Below are 16170 nucleotides of genomic sequence, written 5' to 3' on the forward strand. Positions count from 1 at the left end.
CCAACAGGTTAGAAATCCCTCTAGTTTAACAACTCAGTTTATCAAAGGGTACCTCTAAAACAAATGGACGCATTGTCATCAGCCTCTGTATTTTGAGATTGATACTTACATGCAGCATGCTGAAACAGTATACGTCAACATAAGTACTTATCCACAAGGTGATACAATTCATATTAACCCACTATATGCATGCTATAAGAGCAAGAGTTTGAATAAAATGATATACTATAAAAGGATTGACAAGGTATTCCCGAGCTGCTCAGCGTTTCTGGCCGTCCATCTTGAAATTTGTGTGCACTTACAATGGCTGGCCAGTGGGTGGCAGTGGGTGTCATGATGCACTATGGTTGACTGTGGTGGCTGTGGTGCAACGGTGCCATCAAAACTGGTGCATATACAAGAAACAGCTTTTCAATAGCTCAATAGCTTCAATACGCGTGATTAATTACTGTTAGCAAAGAGTTATTTACATTATCAACATTTCCAGTATCTTAGCTGACGTTGAAGAAAGTAACGCTAATTAAAATTTAGCCAAGTCTGACAGGTCAGAGCTGAGCCTGACGAGCTTATTCTGATTTCGATTCGGGCCTTCTTGCTAGCGCCACCTTCAGGCCGACATGTATGCTGTTTTGGGCACCAGTGTTTAAAGGTGCCAGATCCGAAATTGTGATCATCTCGACTGCCTACCAACTTCTCTCAACATGTCAACCGCGAGCCTCCGACTCATAGCTCACTGTGCTAACAGTGCAAGCTACGGCAACAGGGCTGACAGAGCTCACAGCGTTTAGGAGGGCTGGTGCTACGCTTCCATGATGACGCTGTCTGTGGGGACGGCCCTATCAGTTATCAGCTGTAACCGCTGTATGAGGGCAATGCAGAGCCATGAGCTAACCAGTGGAGCACGCTCACGTGCACTAACATGCACTAAAAGCACGCGGGTCGGCCCGGTTATATCAACAAAGCACGGAGAAGCTCTGATGACAACACACACAGAGGGAGAACAACTTAATTATCCGATCAGGTAGACATTACTCCACTATGTCTTTACATAGCAAATAGTTGTTTGCTGCTACATTCATGTTCAGAATGTTAAATCCATCTTTTTGAAGAATCTAAGATTAGTAACCCCGTCTCTCCATTTTGCAGGATGTGACCTTGTTGAATCAACAGTGTGAGATTGTGAGTTTCATTTTATCTTCAACCCAAGAGACTCCTGCCGAGCATCTCTTCATTTATAATGACTGGACGACACCTCCTGCCATTGTCTTCTCTTGCACCCCTCCACCTTCCTCGAACAATCCCTCCACTGGGGACAGACTCATTTAACCCAGACTTTCCTGTTTCGTCCGCATTGTTTGTCCTTCCTGAGATACGAGCCCGCTCTGAGTTGATGATTCACCTGGCTTTACAGTGCCACCGGGTTCACGTCCTCAACAATGTGCTGTTTCATCACTCAACCCATGGGTGAACTAAAATATCATCGTCATACCGGCCTCTTTCTCCAACACAGGCCACGCCACTGAAAGCTCTACCTTTTATGTATTTAACATAATTTTTCCTGATTTAGTGTTTGTACAACTGCTTTGAATGGTCCCCGTTTCACCGTAACTTTGATTAATGTGTTTTCATTTCATTCAGGCTTGTTGTTACAGTTGTTGGTGTAGTAAGAGCTGCTTTTACGGCCTCTCTGGTATACTCCTGCTGCTTCTCGCTGCTTCAGCGATGTTTACCATCTTGCTTGCTGTAATAAAACACATGTGACACGAAAGTGGATCGGAAAGGCAACGTATGGTGAGAAACACACTGTGGTTTCTGTCTCTTTAAGATCTCGATGGCTTCTCCGCTGTTCCCTTGAGGTCGCTGGCCTTCCTTAGGCCGCCTGCCAACTGCCATGTTACTGTCAAGCGTTTGCAGAAATGCCAGCAAAGCCATTAGTCTGGAGCCTTTTCAACAGTCAGCAGACTGGACAGCGTGAACAGCACAGTGATGTGGAGAAACACGAGGCCCGGGCTTTTAAAACTACAACACACATCGCTTTTCCTTCTTTATTTCCTATCACATGTGTTGTTGTTCACTTCATGCTCTCCTCCAACTCCTCTTGTGAGCTCTGAGGCTGCAACCAGGCAGGACTGAGATAGTAGTGGTTGTAGTGAACCACCTTTCACGACAGAAAACTGTGTTTTCTGAACTGTTTTGGAATAATACTGTTGGAAGTTTAGCCAGTTATGTACCTCCATGTGCCCCCTGGTGTCTCACAGAGGATTCTTGCCTTGCTTTTTTTTTGTCTCTTGAGGCACAGCAGCATCTAGTGGTTGACTGAGGAAATCACACTTTTGTAACATCACCCTGCCATCCACTCACACTGTTATACACTTAAAAATACAGGCCAGTAAAGTGAACGTTTCTTTTTCACCTTTTCTTTCCCAGCTTGTCTGGAATCCAAATATCGACCTTTTAGTCATAAACCACATTTAATTTCAAGGCTATTTGTGCATTGTGCACTTTTATCCTTGTTTAGATTCATTTCACTTTCCCCCAGTATTTCTCTTTCTTGACGAACCTCCACCGAAATGCTCACAGATGGTGAGGGGCTGATTACAGTAATCCCAGTTGAAGGGTCGGGCGTACCGGTTGTGTGGCCTATGGGGGGGGAGGGGGGGGGACCTGTTGCTTTGTTAAAAAGCCTCTTAAGTCGGGTCATGTGACCCCTCTGTGGGCTACCGGGCACCTTGTGAACATTCTCAAGCTGGATAGAGACAATCACACTGCTGCCAAGAAAAACCACAACATACGTGGTGAGGGATTGTATTCATGTATGTTCCTACTAGTACATGCAGGTTGAAATGCAGTGACTTGCTTTGGATGCTCTTCTGTCTGACGCTCTGTTTCTCGTGTTTGCTCGTAAAGACCAAAATCTGGATGTGCTGTAGCCTCTTTACACATCAGCCATGCCCCTCCACGATCACATCGTGAAAGAGGCCTGGACGCAAGATGGGTATGTCAACATTAACACACAACAACACACAACTTTGCAAATGTATGTGTAGTCCAAGCATTTTTCATATGAGGCCATGTAAGTGTTGGATATGCTCCTCATATTACTCCTACCTGAAGCCCTGCGACTTTCTGAATGGTTATTTCGCTTGACCACACCCACTTTCCGCTGGTACTAGCCAAGTAGTGCTAAACCAATAACTGCCACGGGAAAGCTTTTCTGGTTGTTAGGCAGACCTGCTTCAGAAAATCAATCCGCATCTTTTTTTTATTACAATCAATGAATTGTTTTTAAGCAAATAGGCCTAAAATTCACTCCAGCCTCTAAGGAAAATATTTGCTGGTTTCTTTGTCTTCTATGGAATGAAATTAGATATTGTTTGGTGAATATGAATATTACATTTTACGCACCAAACGATTAATCGATGGCTCAAGAAAATTGATAGATGAATTGACCATGAGATTAATTGTTTGTTACCGTCCTATTCCATAATCACACATGTGATCACATATAGCAAATTACCTACATTAAGTATTTTGTCGACACCAAAATGACACAATGGAATTTCTGTAAACAACAGCTAAGTTACCATCATCATTACTAACATACACATTTACTTGTTTGTACCTCAGGATTCAAGAGCTTGAGGATTCTGCGCCGACCCCGCAGCTGCAAGTTCAGGTACATCTTTTATTTGAATTTCAAAAAAATATAATCTCTCTATTAAAACTGAAAACAGTGAAAACATATGTTAACCTTTAGCTCCGGATACTGCTGGCCGTCTGACCTGCATTACAGTAGGGGAGGCGGAAAGACAAAGGGACAAACTTCTTGTTACAGCTGTGCTGAAGCTCGCATAACTATCCCTGATGCAGACATGAGTTTTTGGTCTGTGGATAGTGGCCACGCATGATAAACAAGTCCTCTCCCTCCTCCCGAGCCTTTGTTGGTTTCTCCCGTTGACGTGTTTCTACCGAGCAGATGGCTTTACACATAAATCCTATTAACAACTTTCTGCTGATGGAGACTCAGTGAATACAGGGCTTTCTTACTCTTTCATTATCTCCGCTGAGAAGCCTGCTTTTTTAATTTTCTAACCTACAAAGAAAAGCAGTGGTAGCGCTGAAGCCAGAGGCCTCGCCATGTCTGCAGAGAAGGTAAAAGGGTGGGGTTGTGGTTTTGTGGATTCTTCTTTTATTAACTTTCAAATATGATGTGCTTACATGTGTGATGACATGAAATGATATTTAGAGAGAGAGCCATGGGATAAATGGATAAATGGTTGAATAACACTTTTACTTTTTACACACAACAATATTTATGTATTTATTTATTTCAATATTTAAAGTTGGACTACAAATGCAGAATTTAGACTTCGGGTACGAAGCATCCACGAGTGTGTTCAGTTTGTGATGTAGAATACTTCAGTTATTTATATCTGAAACAAAGACATTTAAAGGAATGATTATGTTGACAATATCTGACCCACATACTGCTTTGTAACATTTCTTTTAAAAGTTGTCTTTGAAGGATTCTACAAACAATGATCAATGTTCAATCGCTCCTTTGGGTAGAGTGAAAAATTACATTTGACAACTTTAACACAACAATTCATTACAATGTGACAAATGCCAAATGTGCTGCCATAACTGTGAGTTGTGGATTGTGTGAGAACACAAATAGACGTCCATGGATGCAGGATCTACATCTAATAGGATTACCTTTGCTGTCTCTGCTGGACGCAATCACACTGACCTCCTTGTGTCTCGGCTCAGTGACACATTGTTCCTGTCTTCACACTTCTAACATGGATACATTAGATTATTTCACGGCATATCAAAATCCTCATATAGACAAATACATGTAGGTGGACTAAGGTTCAGGGGTTTGAGCCCCCTTTAGACTTCACCTTAAGCTTGTGTCTAGACGGCCAAGATGAAAGCTTATATTGCAGGGGATGAAGAAAGAAGAGCAACCTGGAGAGAGGGTTTACATTTAGACAGAATATGCACAGAAGACAGTTTATTTTAGAAACAGAATAACAGAAAGAGCTCTAAGAAAGATTCAATAGATACATTTTCTGACTCTCCTTATAATTTTTCTCAGTGATTAACTCATTTATTCATATATCCTCCTCCCCGGCTGCACCTCATTGATTTCTTTCATAAAGGGATTGACCTGCCATTTTGTGTCCTCTAATATGTGTGATGTAAAGTGTGTTTTTTGATTCACTGTGATTGTGATGGATTTGTTTTCTTAGTACTCAGGAGGAGGCTTGAGCAAATTACATTAAAATGTTGTGTAACTTGTTTTTTTGCTTGTGTTACGAAACTGTGTTATCAAAGATACTTATTCAATTCTAGAAAATCCAGGTTTGCGTGCATCATTGGTCCTACAAAAAATGACAAGTTCTATGTTATACTAGAACAACAATATTAATAGCTGTAGAAGTTGTAACAATACAGTTCTTTTTATCTTTGCTTTCGGCCCCTCGCTCCCCTGCACATCTATCTTTGAAACGGTGAGTTATTATTGTGAAGATCTTTGAATGGATCTATTTTTCGTGATTATTCCAAGATATTTCTTTTTTTCACCGTTTTTTTTGTGTCTCCAGTCCATGTCATCTTTTATCTGCTCTCTTGTCCTTCTTCCTTGAGCCTCTATTATGTTTTTTAATTTTTACAGGAAATCTTTAGAAGCTAAAAAAGAAGAAAGAGGAGACAAATGGCACAACAGAAGCCAAGATGACTGTGAAAGAAGCTAAGCCCAAAAAAACAAAGACTAAGAAACATGAAGATGTATCCGACGAGGACAGTCCTGCCATCCAAAGTGAGGAACTTTAAAGAGATTATGATAGTTTAAGCATTTCCTAAGAAGAAATCAGATAACAAAGTCTCTATCTCTACTCTGATCCTACCACATTGGTTAACTGTTGTTTCCTTATCCACATTATAGATGGAAAAAAGGTGAAGAAAAAGAAACCAGAAAAAGATAAAGACGAACCAGAAAAGGAAAAAGAAAAAGAGAAAGAGCCAAAGAAGAAAGCCAAAAGTGCTCCAAAAAAGAAGAAAGGTACATCATTGGTGGCATGTGAAAACCTGTAAAACGATGAACCAAATATGTTTTGGAAATGAAAATACCACTGAATATGTTTTACATCGCTGCAGGTTCAGGCTCAGATAACGACGACGACGATGACAATGATGAAGACACCTCCAAAAAAAAGGCTAAGAAAAAGACAACAAAGGACAGCTCACCATCTGCAACTTCTGCCAAAGAAAAGAAATCTAAATCTAAAGGTATGGCAAGAAGCAGGAAAACAGTTCTGTAAAGGCATTAGCAGCGTGATCTAAACAACAGTTATGAGACCAGGCTAATGTTGTTAAGAGGATTAAATGATTTTATTGTGTAATGGAGAGTGAGTGGAAGCACTGACTTCATGGCAGAGGCAACAAAACACTTTAATCAAATGACTAGCTCGCCCTTAAGCGATTCTACTATTCTGCTTTAGTTAACAATGGACAAACAATGGTGTTTGGCCAGACTGCTGTGGCCTTTTGTAGCACTTTTACTGTGCAGGAGATCTGGAGAAAGTAGTTTCTTTCCAAATTGTTGAATACATTCTCAATTAGTAAAAACGTAATTAGAAAACACTGATTAGCCAACAAACTTGCTAACTTATAACTCTGGCGAGGAATAATTGAGGACTGTGAATGTCTCAGTGAACCATGAGTCTTTTTTCAGCTGAAATGTGAAGCCGTGGTTTTCTCCACTTTAGTGTCAGTTGGAGTTGAAAGAGGACTACATACAGCGGCTGTTTTGTAGGTTCCAATAGCATTTCTTAAGCTCTTTAGAATAAATTGCCATGAAATTTAGTACAGAAATTTGTGGTCCCCAGAGTTCTTCCGACTCTGTTGATCCCTGAGCTTTCCTGTAGCTCCACCATGAGGTTGATATTCGGTTTAATAACCATGTTTCCCATCAGAGGGAATTGTGATAACTTTGGTGATATCCTCTGACTTTTCATCAACTGGCATCATCCGGTCCAAATTTTTTATTTGTCCAATACTTTGGTTTATGACCAAATATCTTCCAAACTGATGACACGCTGGTCATGCTCAACTGTTCTTTGTGTTTAGTGCTAATTACAAAATGTTAGCATGCTAACACGATAAACTGAGATGGTGAACATGGTCAACATTACATCTGTTAAAAATCACCAACATTAGTATGTTGACAATAGCATTTAGCTCAAAACGGTGCAGTGGCTCAGGTGGTAACCTCTGGGTCTGAAAAGCCGATGGGAAGTGCCTTCTTTCTAATTGTCATCTGGGGCGACTTCACTGGTTGCAAAAATACATCTCTTTGTATAGAAGTCTATGAGAAAATGACTCGACTTCTCAGTTGATTTGTTACCTCAGAAAACATTCTGAAGATGAGTTTGTGGTCTCAATCACTAGTCCAAGTCTTCTCAATACTGGATGTTCATTTAGTAATTTATAGTCCCATTTAGAGTAAAATAGACCATAAAGCAGGGTATGCTTTAGGGCGTTGTGCTGTCTGGGAGTTGTTTGTGTTTTTATCCTACAACTTTTACCCTTTCACAGTGTTATTTTTAGTTCATGAAAGTTAATTGTAAATTAAAATTAAAATGTCTTATTCGGCGTTCAGTTGTACTTAGCTCCACCCTCTCGTGTCCCTTTTGGGTGCAATAAACCAAGATGGTTACAGCTAAAATGCCGAAATCGAGGCGTCAACTCGATAGTCCCCAAACCAAACGTCATGGTGACTACATCCACTTCTTATTTACAGTCTATGCTGTGCCTACTTACAGCCTCACAGACTCTTTTAGCATGGCTGTAGACCAGTTTAGTCCTGAAATATTAATCCAGTACATCAGATTAAAGATTTAAATCTAATGTCACTAAGTATTCATTTGGAAAAAAACTATCTGAACATGACACACCTGTCTTTTACAGTGTGGGCAGGGACAACTTTAGATGTGTGATTCTCATTACTTCTTTGACTTGAGCTAAAATCAGCTACTTATCAGTGCAGAGATACAACTTGATTGTCACTTCAACACTGCATTACTATATGATAGAGCCCAGAGTGTTGCTGCTCTTTTCTATTACTTTGGTTGGATCGTTTCCAGAGCTTTTGCCTCTGAGCTGAACTTAACCTTTCTTCACCTCAGATCAGCCGTCAGTCATTTCAGTAATACCTGCTGCAACTTGAGCTTGTGGCTCCTTGCTACTTTTGTAGAGTAAAAGAAAGCCAGGTGCTCGAGTTTTTTGTCACTATGTAAATGGATTTTATTATATTAGAAGCCTATTTTATGGTAGCTATGGTAATATCTTTTTTATTAGTAAGTCTCTTTTACAATAACAGTATTTATGTTTGTGAATTCAGACTTGTATTTTAATTTTAGTCACTGTGTATTTAGCTGAAGGTGAAAAAGTATTAGTTAACGTTTAGACTAAACCAGTCAAGGCTATTTTAACCAGTGACTTGACATATTTTGAGAAATTAGTGCCATGCTTAAGCGCTTACCTAAGCAGATATTTAACCAGATGTCTTCAATTCCGTAAGTCCATTTATCCCAAAAATATACAGGCACCACTTTGAGCAGTGATCAGTCAGCAAGTCAAGATATGAGTTCATGTTTGGGCAGATTTGTCTTTGAGGAGCAGGTTTAAAGAGTGAGCGTTGACAGTATCGTGAGTGTAATCGAGGTTTTGAGGACACGAGTGAATAATTTGGCATCTTTTGCTTCGATATCGTCCGAGTTAAGTGCTCTCCGTTATTTTCTGTGCATGCAAACACAGAGTGATAGCAGAGCAAAAATCTGCCAGTGATGTCAGTCTACCTTCCAGTGTGCTTCATCAGCTTTCTCCTGTCTTTAAAACAATATGACCCAAACATAAACCAAGCAGTCCGATGTGGGCAGGTCCTGGTGAAGTTTGAATCCCTCTCACTTTCTCAAGTGCTCAGAATTTTAGAAAACAGCAGGAAGAAACAGGAGCAAATTTCAAACTGAGCACACACTAAATGCTGCTCTTACAAGTCAGTCCCGGTATCACTGTCTAATACACAAAGGAATGAGATTTAAATTATTTGCCTTTGAAAAATAAAATAGATTAAATTCCTTGGTGTGTGCTCACATAATTCTTTATGTTTGGTATCACATTCAAGGACGGATAACATTTTTTTAATTCTCAATTTTCAGAGGACAAAGATTCTGATGGAAAAGAAAAAAAGTCCAAGTCAAAGGAGAAAGACAAGAAGAAAGAACCAGCTTCAATGTTCCAGATAACTGAAGAAAAAGACTCAAAAAGCAAGAAGAAAGGTGATTACATTTTGAACTGTCAAAACTTTATGGTTGGCTCTTTCCTAAGCTGTTTAACCTCCTTTATTGAGAATGAAACTTCGCATCCTAGCTGACAATAGACTGTGTGCTGTATTGAGTTCTCACAGATTTATGAAAATCTTATCTTTATTTGTGTCTCCTGAGCAGCTGCCAAATCAGACAGTGATGACAGTGAAGAGGAGACAAAGTCAACCAAATCGAAGAAGAAATCGACCGCCGCCTCATTGTCCATGTTCCAAACATCAGGAGACAAGGAAAAAGAGAAGAAAACAAAGAAGAAAGGCATGTTTACCAGCACATTAATTCTACTTTTGAGTCACTGACAAGTATCTAACTATCTTTGTTGTATATTTAAGCAAAGGCAGAAGAGAGCGATGATTCCGACTCAGAAAAAGAAGAAAAATCGAAGAAGAAAAAGGGCAAAGGGAAGAAGAAAAAGGTATCTCAAATCTCCCTTTAGATAAAAAAGACATTTTTGTGAAGTGTCACACGGACAACATTTAACTTCAGTGTGACAGAGTAAACTTTAACTTATTATTGCTTTATGGCCAGGAGAGATCTCCGTCACCTGAGATTGAGTTTGACAACTTGGAGAAGTTTATTTTGGAGCCGGCTCCGCAGGGCGTGACCATCAAATGCAGAGTGACTCGAGACCAGAGAGGGATGGACAAGAGCCTGTACCCAACGTATTACCTTCACCTCGACAACGCAAAGAAGGTCAGGCAATGAGGAGTCCTCGTGTGTACATTCAGGGATTTGTATACATCACATTGTTTTCTTTTTTAAAAATCTAACTAGACTACTCGTCTTCTTGTTTTTTCTTTGTAGACATTCCTGTTGGCCGGCAGGAAAAGAAAGAAATGCGCAACTTCAAATTACCTCATCTCCATTGATGCCACAGATTTATCGAGAGGTGGAGAGAATTTTGTTGGAAAGCTGAGGTACATCGCAAAAATTATTAATTAACTTCATAAAAGTAGCATACCAAATGTGTAAGGACTATTTAACTTTTTTGTTTTTTATATTTTCTAGGTCCAATTTAATGGGTACTAAGTTCACCGTATTTGACAACGCTCTGAATCCAGAGAGAGCTCTTCCAGACATGTCTAACGCACGGCAGGAGCTAGCAGGCATCATCTATGTAAGTTATGACACAGCTCATCAGAAATTATCCTCGTTGAATTAAATTAATGCAGTTTAAGTGTACGTTTGAGTTAAAAACCAAAGTGGTACAATCCTGATTTAACTTATTTCTGGCATCAGGAAACAAATGTCTTGGGGATGAAAGGACCCAGAAGGATGACGATTATCATTCCAGGAATGGACAAGGACAACGAGCGAATACCTCTACGACCAAGAAATGCAAGAATTTCACTTTATTTTTATTGCTCGGAGTAGAACATAAAAACTGCAAAATGAACAGAATGACATACTGAACAGACCAGCTCACCGGGTTCTTACTGTGTGTTACAATTCATAATTTGGTATTTATATAAAAATGTGTAATTGGCTTCTCAGATTGGATATTTTTTATTTCTTGTGTGCAAAACCATCAGATGACTCATTAGCAAAGACAGGCATCCCAGAATCCCTTTGCTGCTATGCAACATGTCAACAGATTATATCCATACTGCTCACAGCTTGTTTTATGATATGCTGTCTGTTTATCATGGGAGCAACACAAAATACTGTTACGCTTTGCTGTTGTTTTCCCAACTTATGTTTCGTCCAAATCTGCACAGGAATGTGACGGCTTGTTGACAAGGCACCAGAATAGAAGGATGGAAAATCTGATCGAGCTTCATAACAAGACGCCGGTGTGGAATGACGAATCTGCATCTCATGTGCTCAACTTCAACGGCAGGGTCACCCAGGCCTCCATCAAGAACTTCCAGATAGTCCATAGCAAAGACTGTGAGTATCCACAGTTTCTATCTATCTGTCTTCACAACTCGATGTTAGTAGACCAAGAAATACAAAGCAGTTTACTGCCAAGTCACAGAACCTCACAACAATTTACAACCTTGTAAAATAACAAAGATTGATTATGTGGATGTACTTCCTCTTTAGTCTTGTTTGGAAATGAGGAGATTTAAATCTATAAGAGGACCACAAACAACTATTTTCATAACATTTGAATGTCTCATAGATACAGACATGGGGTCAAACATTTGAAGGCTGTTTATCAAAGCACTCATTCATAAAACATGTCCTTTCTCACCATTGTTTGTGTGATGCTTAACAGATCTGGTATTACACTTCTGCATACCAAAAATTAAGTTTTATGCCAAAAGGTTTTATTTAGAAATAACCCCTTGTTTATTAGCAAAAAAACACTACATGAAATTCACTAACTACATAACTACACTCTTAGAACTAAAGGTGCTACTTTGGGTTCTCCGGCTTGTCCTCATTGGAGAACCGTTTTTGATTCCTGATAGAACCCTTTGAAAGGGTTTCAGGTTAAACCTTTACAAATTATTCTACCTAGAACCCAACATATATAACATATATATATATATATATATATATATATATATATATATATATATATATAAAATATATATATATAACAATATCTAGAACCATCTGGGGAAGGTTCCACCCAGAAACTCCACAGTCAACCCTTCTACGTGGGTAATGGTTCCACCCAGAACCCTGTTTGGAAGTTTTATCCAGAAGCTTTCCACTTTCTAGGAGTACTAACAAGAACCCACCCAGGGAATTCTACTTAGAACCCTGCTATATTCCAGGGGTTTCATTTCAAACCCTAAAGGACCGGGGCTGATGTGGTGCAGCCCAACCCACAACAATCACTTTTTACTATCCTAGTTTTCGAGGATGTATGGGCTGGATTGTGTGTATTCCCTTTTAACACCGATGCTTTCAAAAATCCTTAATAAAACTCTTCCCTGCAAAAACGGTTCTTCGGGTGAAAAGGGTACTTAATTAACGCTTACAAACGTCTTACAAAGAACCCTTAATAAAAAACCTTTCTCCAAAAAGGGTTCTGTTGAAGCAAATGGTTCTGGATAGAACCTCAGTATGTCAGGAAGAACCCGTTTGGAACCCTTATTCCTAAGAGTCTACTTACTTGGGTCAATTTAGAAGGAATTCTGGCCCAGTTAGAAATAAGTGACAGACTGAAGGCTTCCAGAAAATGAAGTTGTTGTTGGCATTAAACAAAATGTATGTAACAATAACTGGGCCTCCATGAGAGCTCACTTTGATGTTACGGCACAAAGGATAATAACATAATGTTTATGTGCTGGTTAATAGTATCGCATGGTTTTAAGGATGGCAAGTTCAGTCAGTCCACCACTTTAGTCCAGACTGAAATATCTTAACAACAGTTGGAAGGATTGCCATGAAATTTAGTGAAGACATTCATGTTCCTTAGATGGGGTGGATGGTTGGATCAAACATGAGACTTTCACCCAGGAGACTGATGTTTGTGTTCTGTGTGAAACCAAAAGTAAAGTACTTACTTTAATCCAAACCATGGTCTTTTACTAAACCTAACCAAGTATTTGTGTTATTATTATTCTTGTGTCTGAGTTTGTTTAGATGTAAGCAGTGATGTGCCTAAGTACAGCCTCACAGAGCTGCCGGCATGACTGTGGACTCTTAGTCGTCTTACATATTAACTTTCACTTGATATGATCCTATAATATTTGAATTGAAACAAATTAATATTTGTTATTCAATATCTATCTACCTACCTATTTAAACATTTCCTTGCCTTTTTCAGTGGACTACATTGTGATGCAGTTTGGACGAATAGCGGATGACATTTTCACGCTGGACTTCAACTACCCGATGTGTGCCACGCAGGCCTTTGCCATCGCACTCTCCAGCTTTGACGGCAAAATCGCCTGTGAATAATAGAAAGATTCCCAGTTGTCTTCTCACACTGAAACCAGTATGCAACACACCCACATCACAACAACACTTCGGACTCGCCTTTAACACTTCCTGTGATTGGCGGCGATAACGAATGACGGTTCCTTGAACGTGACAATACCTGCTGCTGCTCTCCGGTCTCCTAATATCATCTGATCTTGGACGGCACGACGCAGGAGAGTCCTGGTTTTTTGTCTCGGTAACTTCAGTGGAAATGTCAGGATTTCTGTGAATCACAGAAAGACACACTCCATTTCAAAGGACCCCAGTGACTGAAGAGTTAAGGGAATTTAAGGGGATGATGCTACACCTGGATTATGAAGGTTCCTAACATCATTAAACAATGTTAAACTGTGTTGTGTTTTTAGTTTTTTGTGCTGTATTGTATTGCTTTGTACTTAAAACACCAATTGGTTATAATGTCTTGTGTCACATGTGACTGTGAGAGGCAAAGCACACCAAAGATTAAGTCAGGATGAGAATGTCTTGTTATTTTAAGGTACAAAACTGATTTTATTTAAAGAGTCAAACTTCAGGAAAACAGTCTCAAGTCTCAAGTCAGCGGTCTTAAACAACTGTTCATTGTTTATTATCAAAACATAAATTCCAGGTTTCAGGTATTGTTAGAGTGACATACACAGAAGTTTAATATTTAAGAATAGGAGTGTCTTTAGTTCTTATATCTGGTGTTAATGTGAAATTTTGACTAAATAGAGAAGATTTCTCTGCTATCGCAGATGATTTCAGCTCCAGTAGGATTTTCTATTATGTATTTTTTGGTTCCAAAATTTTATAAAATGTATTTCTTTTTCTATACACTGCCTTTGTTGCATTTCTAGGCTTATTTAAGAAAGCATGTGAACTTTCGAACTTATATTTGTATTAAAGGTACAGTGTGTAGCATTTGGGAGGATCTATTGACAGAGATAGAATATACTATTAATACATATATTATAAGTATATTATATCTGGTCCTGGTCCTCCTCAAGGAGCTGGTTGACATGTTTCTACAGTAGCTCAGAACGGACAAACCAATCCATGGCTCTAGATAGGACCATTATACTTTTCTGTGTTTTGGTGTCGGCCATCTTAGTTTTCCTCTCGGAGGAAGTTTCAGTTGGTTGCAATCTGCTACCTCACCGCTAGATGCCGCCAAATCTTACACACTGCACCTTTAACTGCGTTAGTTGTTAGTGTTCGTGTCCACCTGCCCAGGCACTGCAGATGGAAATTAGCTTGCAGCTGAATGTGGTACATCTCTTCTCCTTGTATGAGATTGTTTTTGTACATGGTCAAATAAATGTAATAATATAAACTAATATACATATATATGAAATTAATTTTCTTGAAGTCAACATTCATTGTATACATACATGTTCTGTCAACCTTTCGTTGTTGCACTTAGTAAGTGTTACAAAATGCTTAAATGTTACAGTAATAGAAACTAGAGACCAGCGTGGGATCACACCAGTTGTGATGCCAAATCAGGCCAGGGGCACACTTCCTACACCCCTACTTCCGGCGCCCTTGTCTGGACCACACACACATTCGATCATATCCTTCATTTTGATCTCAACTACACACCTGTAAAGTTTCATAACTGCATCTTGCACGGTTGTGATGCTATTGCGGTGACAATATGTGTCGACAGACGGACAGACTTAAATCAAAACACCTGGCAAAATACTCAAAACCTCTTCAGCAGGTTTCTCAGTTGGTGTCTCCAGGACCACATTTTGTCATAATGACTCAATCACAATAAGACAGTGCCAACGTTACTGACGCAGCTGGTAATTGATGGATTTTAGGCTTCCAGCAGCCAACTGGTTAAGAATTGGCTGCCGGTTGAATCCAGCCACAGACCTTTGTTGCACTTCATCCCTCTCTCCCCCTGCATGTCCTGTGTATATCTCTCTTTTGTCCCTTTTCAAATAAAGACAAAAAGAAACCTTAAACAAAAGAAAAACATGGATTTTGTAGACAGTCAGTGCTAAATGACAAATTTAAGAGAAAAATCACCCATAATTTCTGGATAAATCCCCATACTACACTGTAGGTTTTCGTCATCTGTTGTAAACAGCTTTAAAATATGTTTTACAACAGCACTGTAACATCCTCTATGAGCTGGCAGATAATCAGAAAGACTCCTTCCAGTTGCAGGTTATGAAAGACACCCACGCTGTTCTGCAGTTGTCTGACATGTTGCGAGGAGAGCTTCACTCAGGATGAAAAACCTGTTTGAGCCGAGGGCCTCGAGAGCAAGTGAGAGGTGTGTATTCTGCCTGAACCTGCTCAGGCAGTTGTCCAAACTCGCAGATTAAACGAAGCCTAAAGCTGGCGGCTCTTCTGGACAGATGCTGCAAGGTGAGTTCTTCTTCCCTCATTGTCTTTTCCTGTAACGTGCATTCCGGCTAAACAACTGCCAAGAAACACTGTTGACATTCTTAAACACATCTACTATACCAGTGAATCATTCTCACACCATCTGCACGTACAGCAGCTCTGCTTTAGTGTCTCAGTGGTAGATGAATAGCCGACTGTTCAAACGTTGCAACCATGCTGTTGACCAACAGAAGGAGCTGTTGCAGGATGGACATGTGTTCAAGGTTCTAAGTTTATATTGTTCACACTGACGAAGGAATTCTCAGTCGTTAAAGATTTTCCCTCCGAAAATGAAGTAACAATAATTACAGTATTTATCATATTTATTCAATTCAATAATCCCACAGTGAGTTCAGTATTGAGTCATACGTACACAGTGCTGGAAAATAGATTCACGTAGCAGTGTTCTAATAGAGAAACGCTCCATTTAAAGTTAAAGTCGGTGAAATATTTACTTGAGTGAAATACCTGTCATTTCAAAGTACTTCATTAGCAAAGTGAGTCACCTTTGTGATGTATC

At 39.6% G+C, this 16170-nt stretch overlaps 1 protein-coding gene across 4 annotated transcripts; it reads left to right on the plus strand.

The window, feature by feature from the left end:
• The first annotated feature begins 917 nt into the window (after positions 1 to 917).
• Positions 918 to 14515, plus strand: tulp1a (TUB like protein 1a). 4 transcript variants are annotated; one of them, XM_068712508.1, is made up of 16 exons: positions 918 to 1021; positions 1147 to 1179; positions 2908 to 2995; positions 3628 to 3676; positions 5692 to 5824; positions 5951 to 6067; positions 6163 to 6294; positions 9225 to 9344; positions 9513 to 9647; positions 9722 to 9804; positions 9918 to 10082; positions 10194 to 10306; positions 10398 to 10506; positions 10629 to 10727; positions 11108 to 11279; positions 13117 to 14515. In XM_068712508.1, the coding sequence occupies exons 3-16, from the start codon at positions 2949 to 2951 to the stop codon at positions 13248 to 13250; spliced, it is 1608 nt and encodes a 535-aa protein (XP_068568609.1). In that variant the 5' UTR covers positions 918 to 1021; positions 1147 to 1179; positions 2908 to 2948; the 3' UTR covers positions 13251 to 14515. The 4 variants fall into 4 exon arrangements, with proteins under 4 accessions (XP_068568609.1, XP_068568610.1, XP_068568611.1 ...); XM_068712509.1 differs by lacking the exons at positions 918 to 1021; positions 1147 to 1179 and adding an exon at positions 2718 to 2795; XM_068712510.1 differs by lacking the exons at positions 918 to 1021; positions 1147 to 1179 and having other exon boundaries at positions 2986 to 2995; positions 5681 to 5824.
• The last annotated feature ends 1655 nt before the right edge of the window (positions 14516 to 16170 follow it).

Source organism: Cebidichthys violaceus, unplaced genomic scaffold, assembly GCF_023349555.1.
Source record: "Cebidichthys violaceus isolate CVI_PGR_0920_01 unplaced genomic scaffold, fCebVio1.0.p SCAF_17, whole genome shotgun sequence".
NCBI lineage: Eukaryota > Metazoa > Chordata > Actinopteri > Perciformes > Stichaeidae > Cebidichthys > Cebidichthys violaceus.

Excerpts from the sequence above, each read along its gene's own strand:
- tulp1a (XM_068712508.1), top strand. The coding sequence starts at position 2,949 with ATGCCCCTCCACGATCACATCGTGAAAGAGGCCTGGACGCAAGATGG. Across the intron at positions 2,996-3,627 it reads GAGGCCTGGACGCAAGATGG|GATTCAAGAGCTTGAGGATT; the intron begins GTATGTCAACAT and ends TTTGTACCTCAG. Across the intron at positions 3,677-5,691 it reads CCCCGCAGCTGCAAGTTCAG|AAGCTAAAAAAGAAGAAAGA; the intron begins GTACATCTTTTA and ends GGAAATCTTTAG.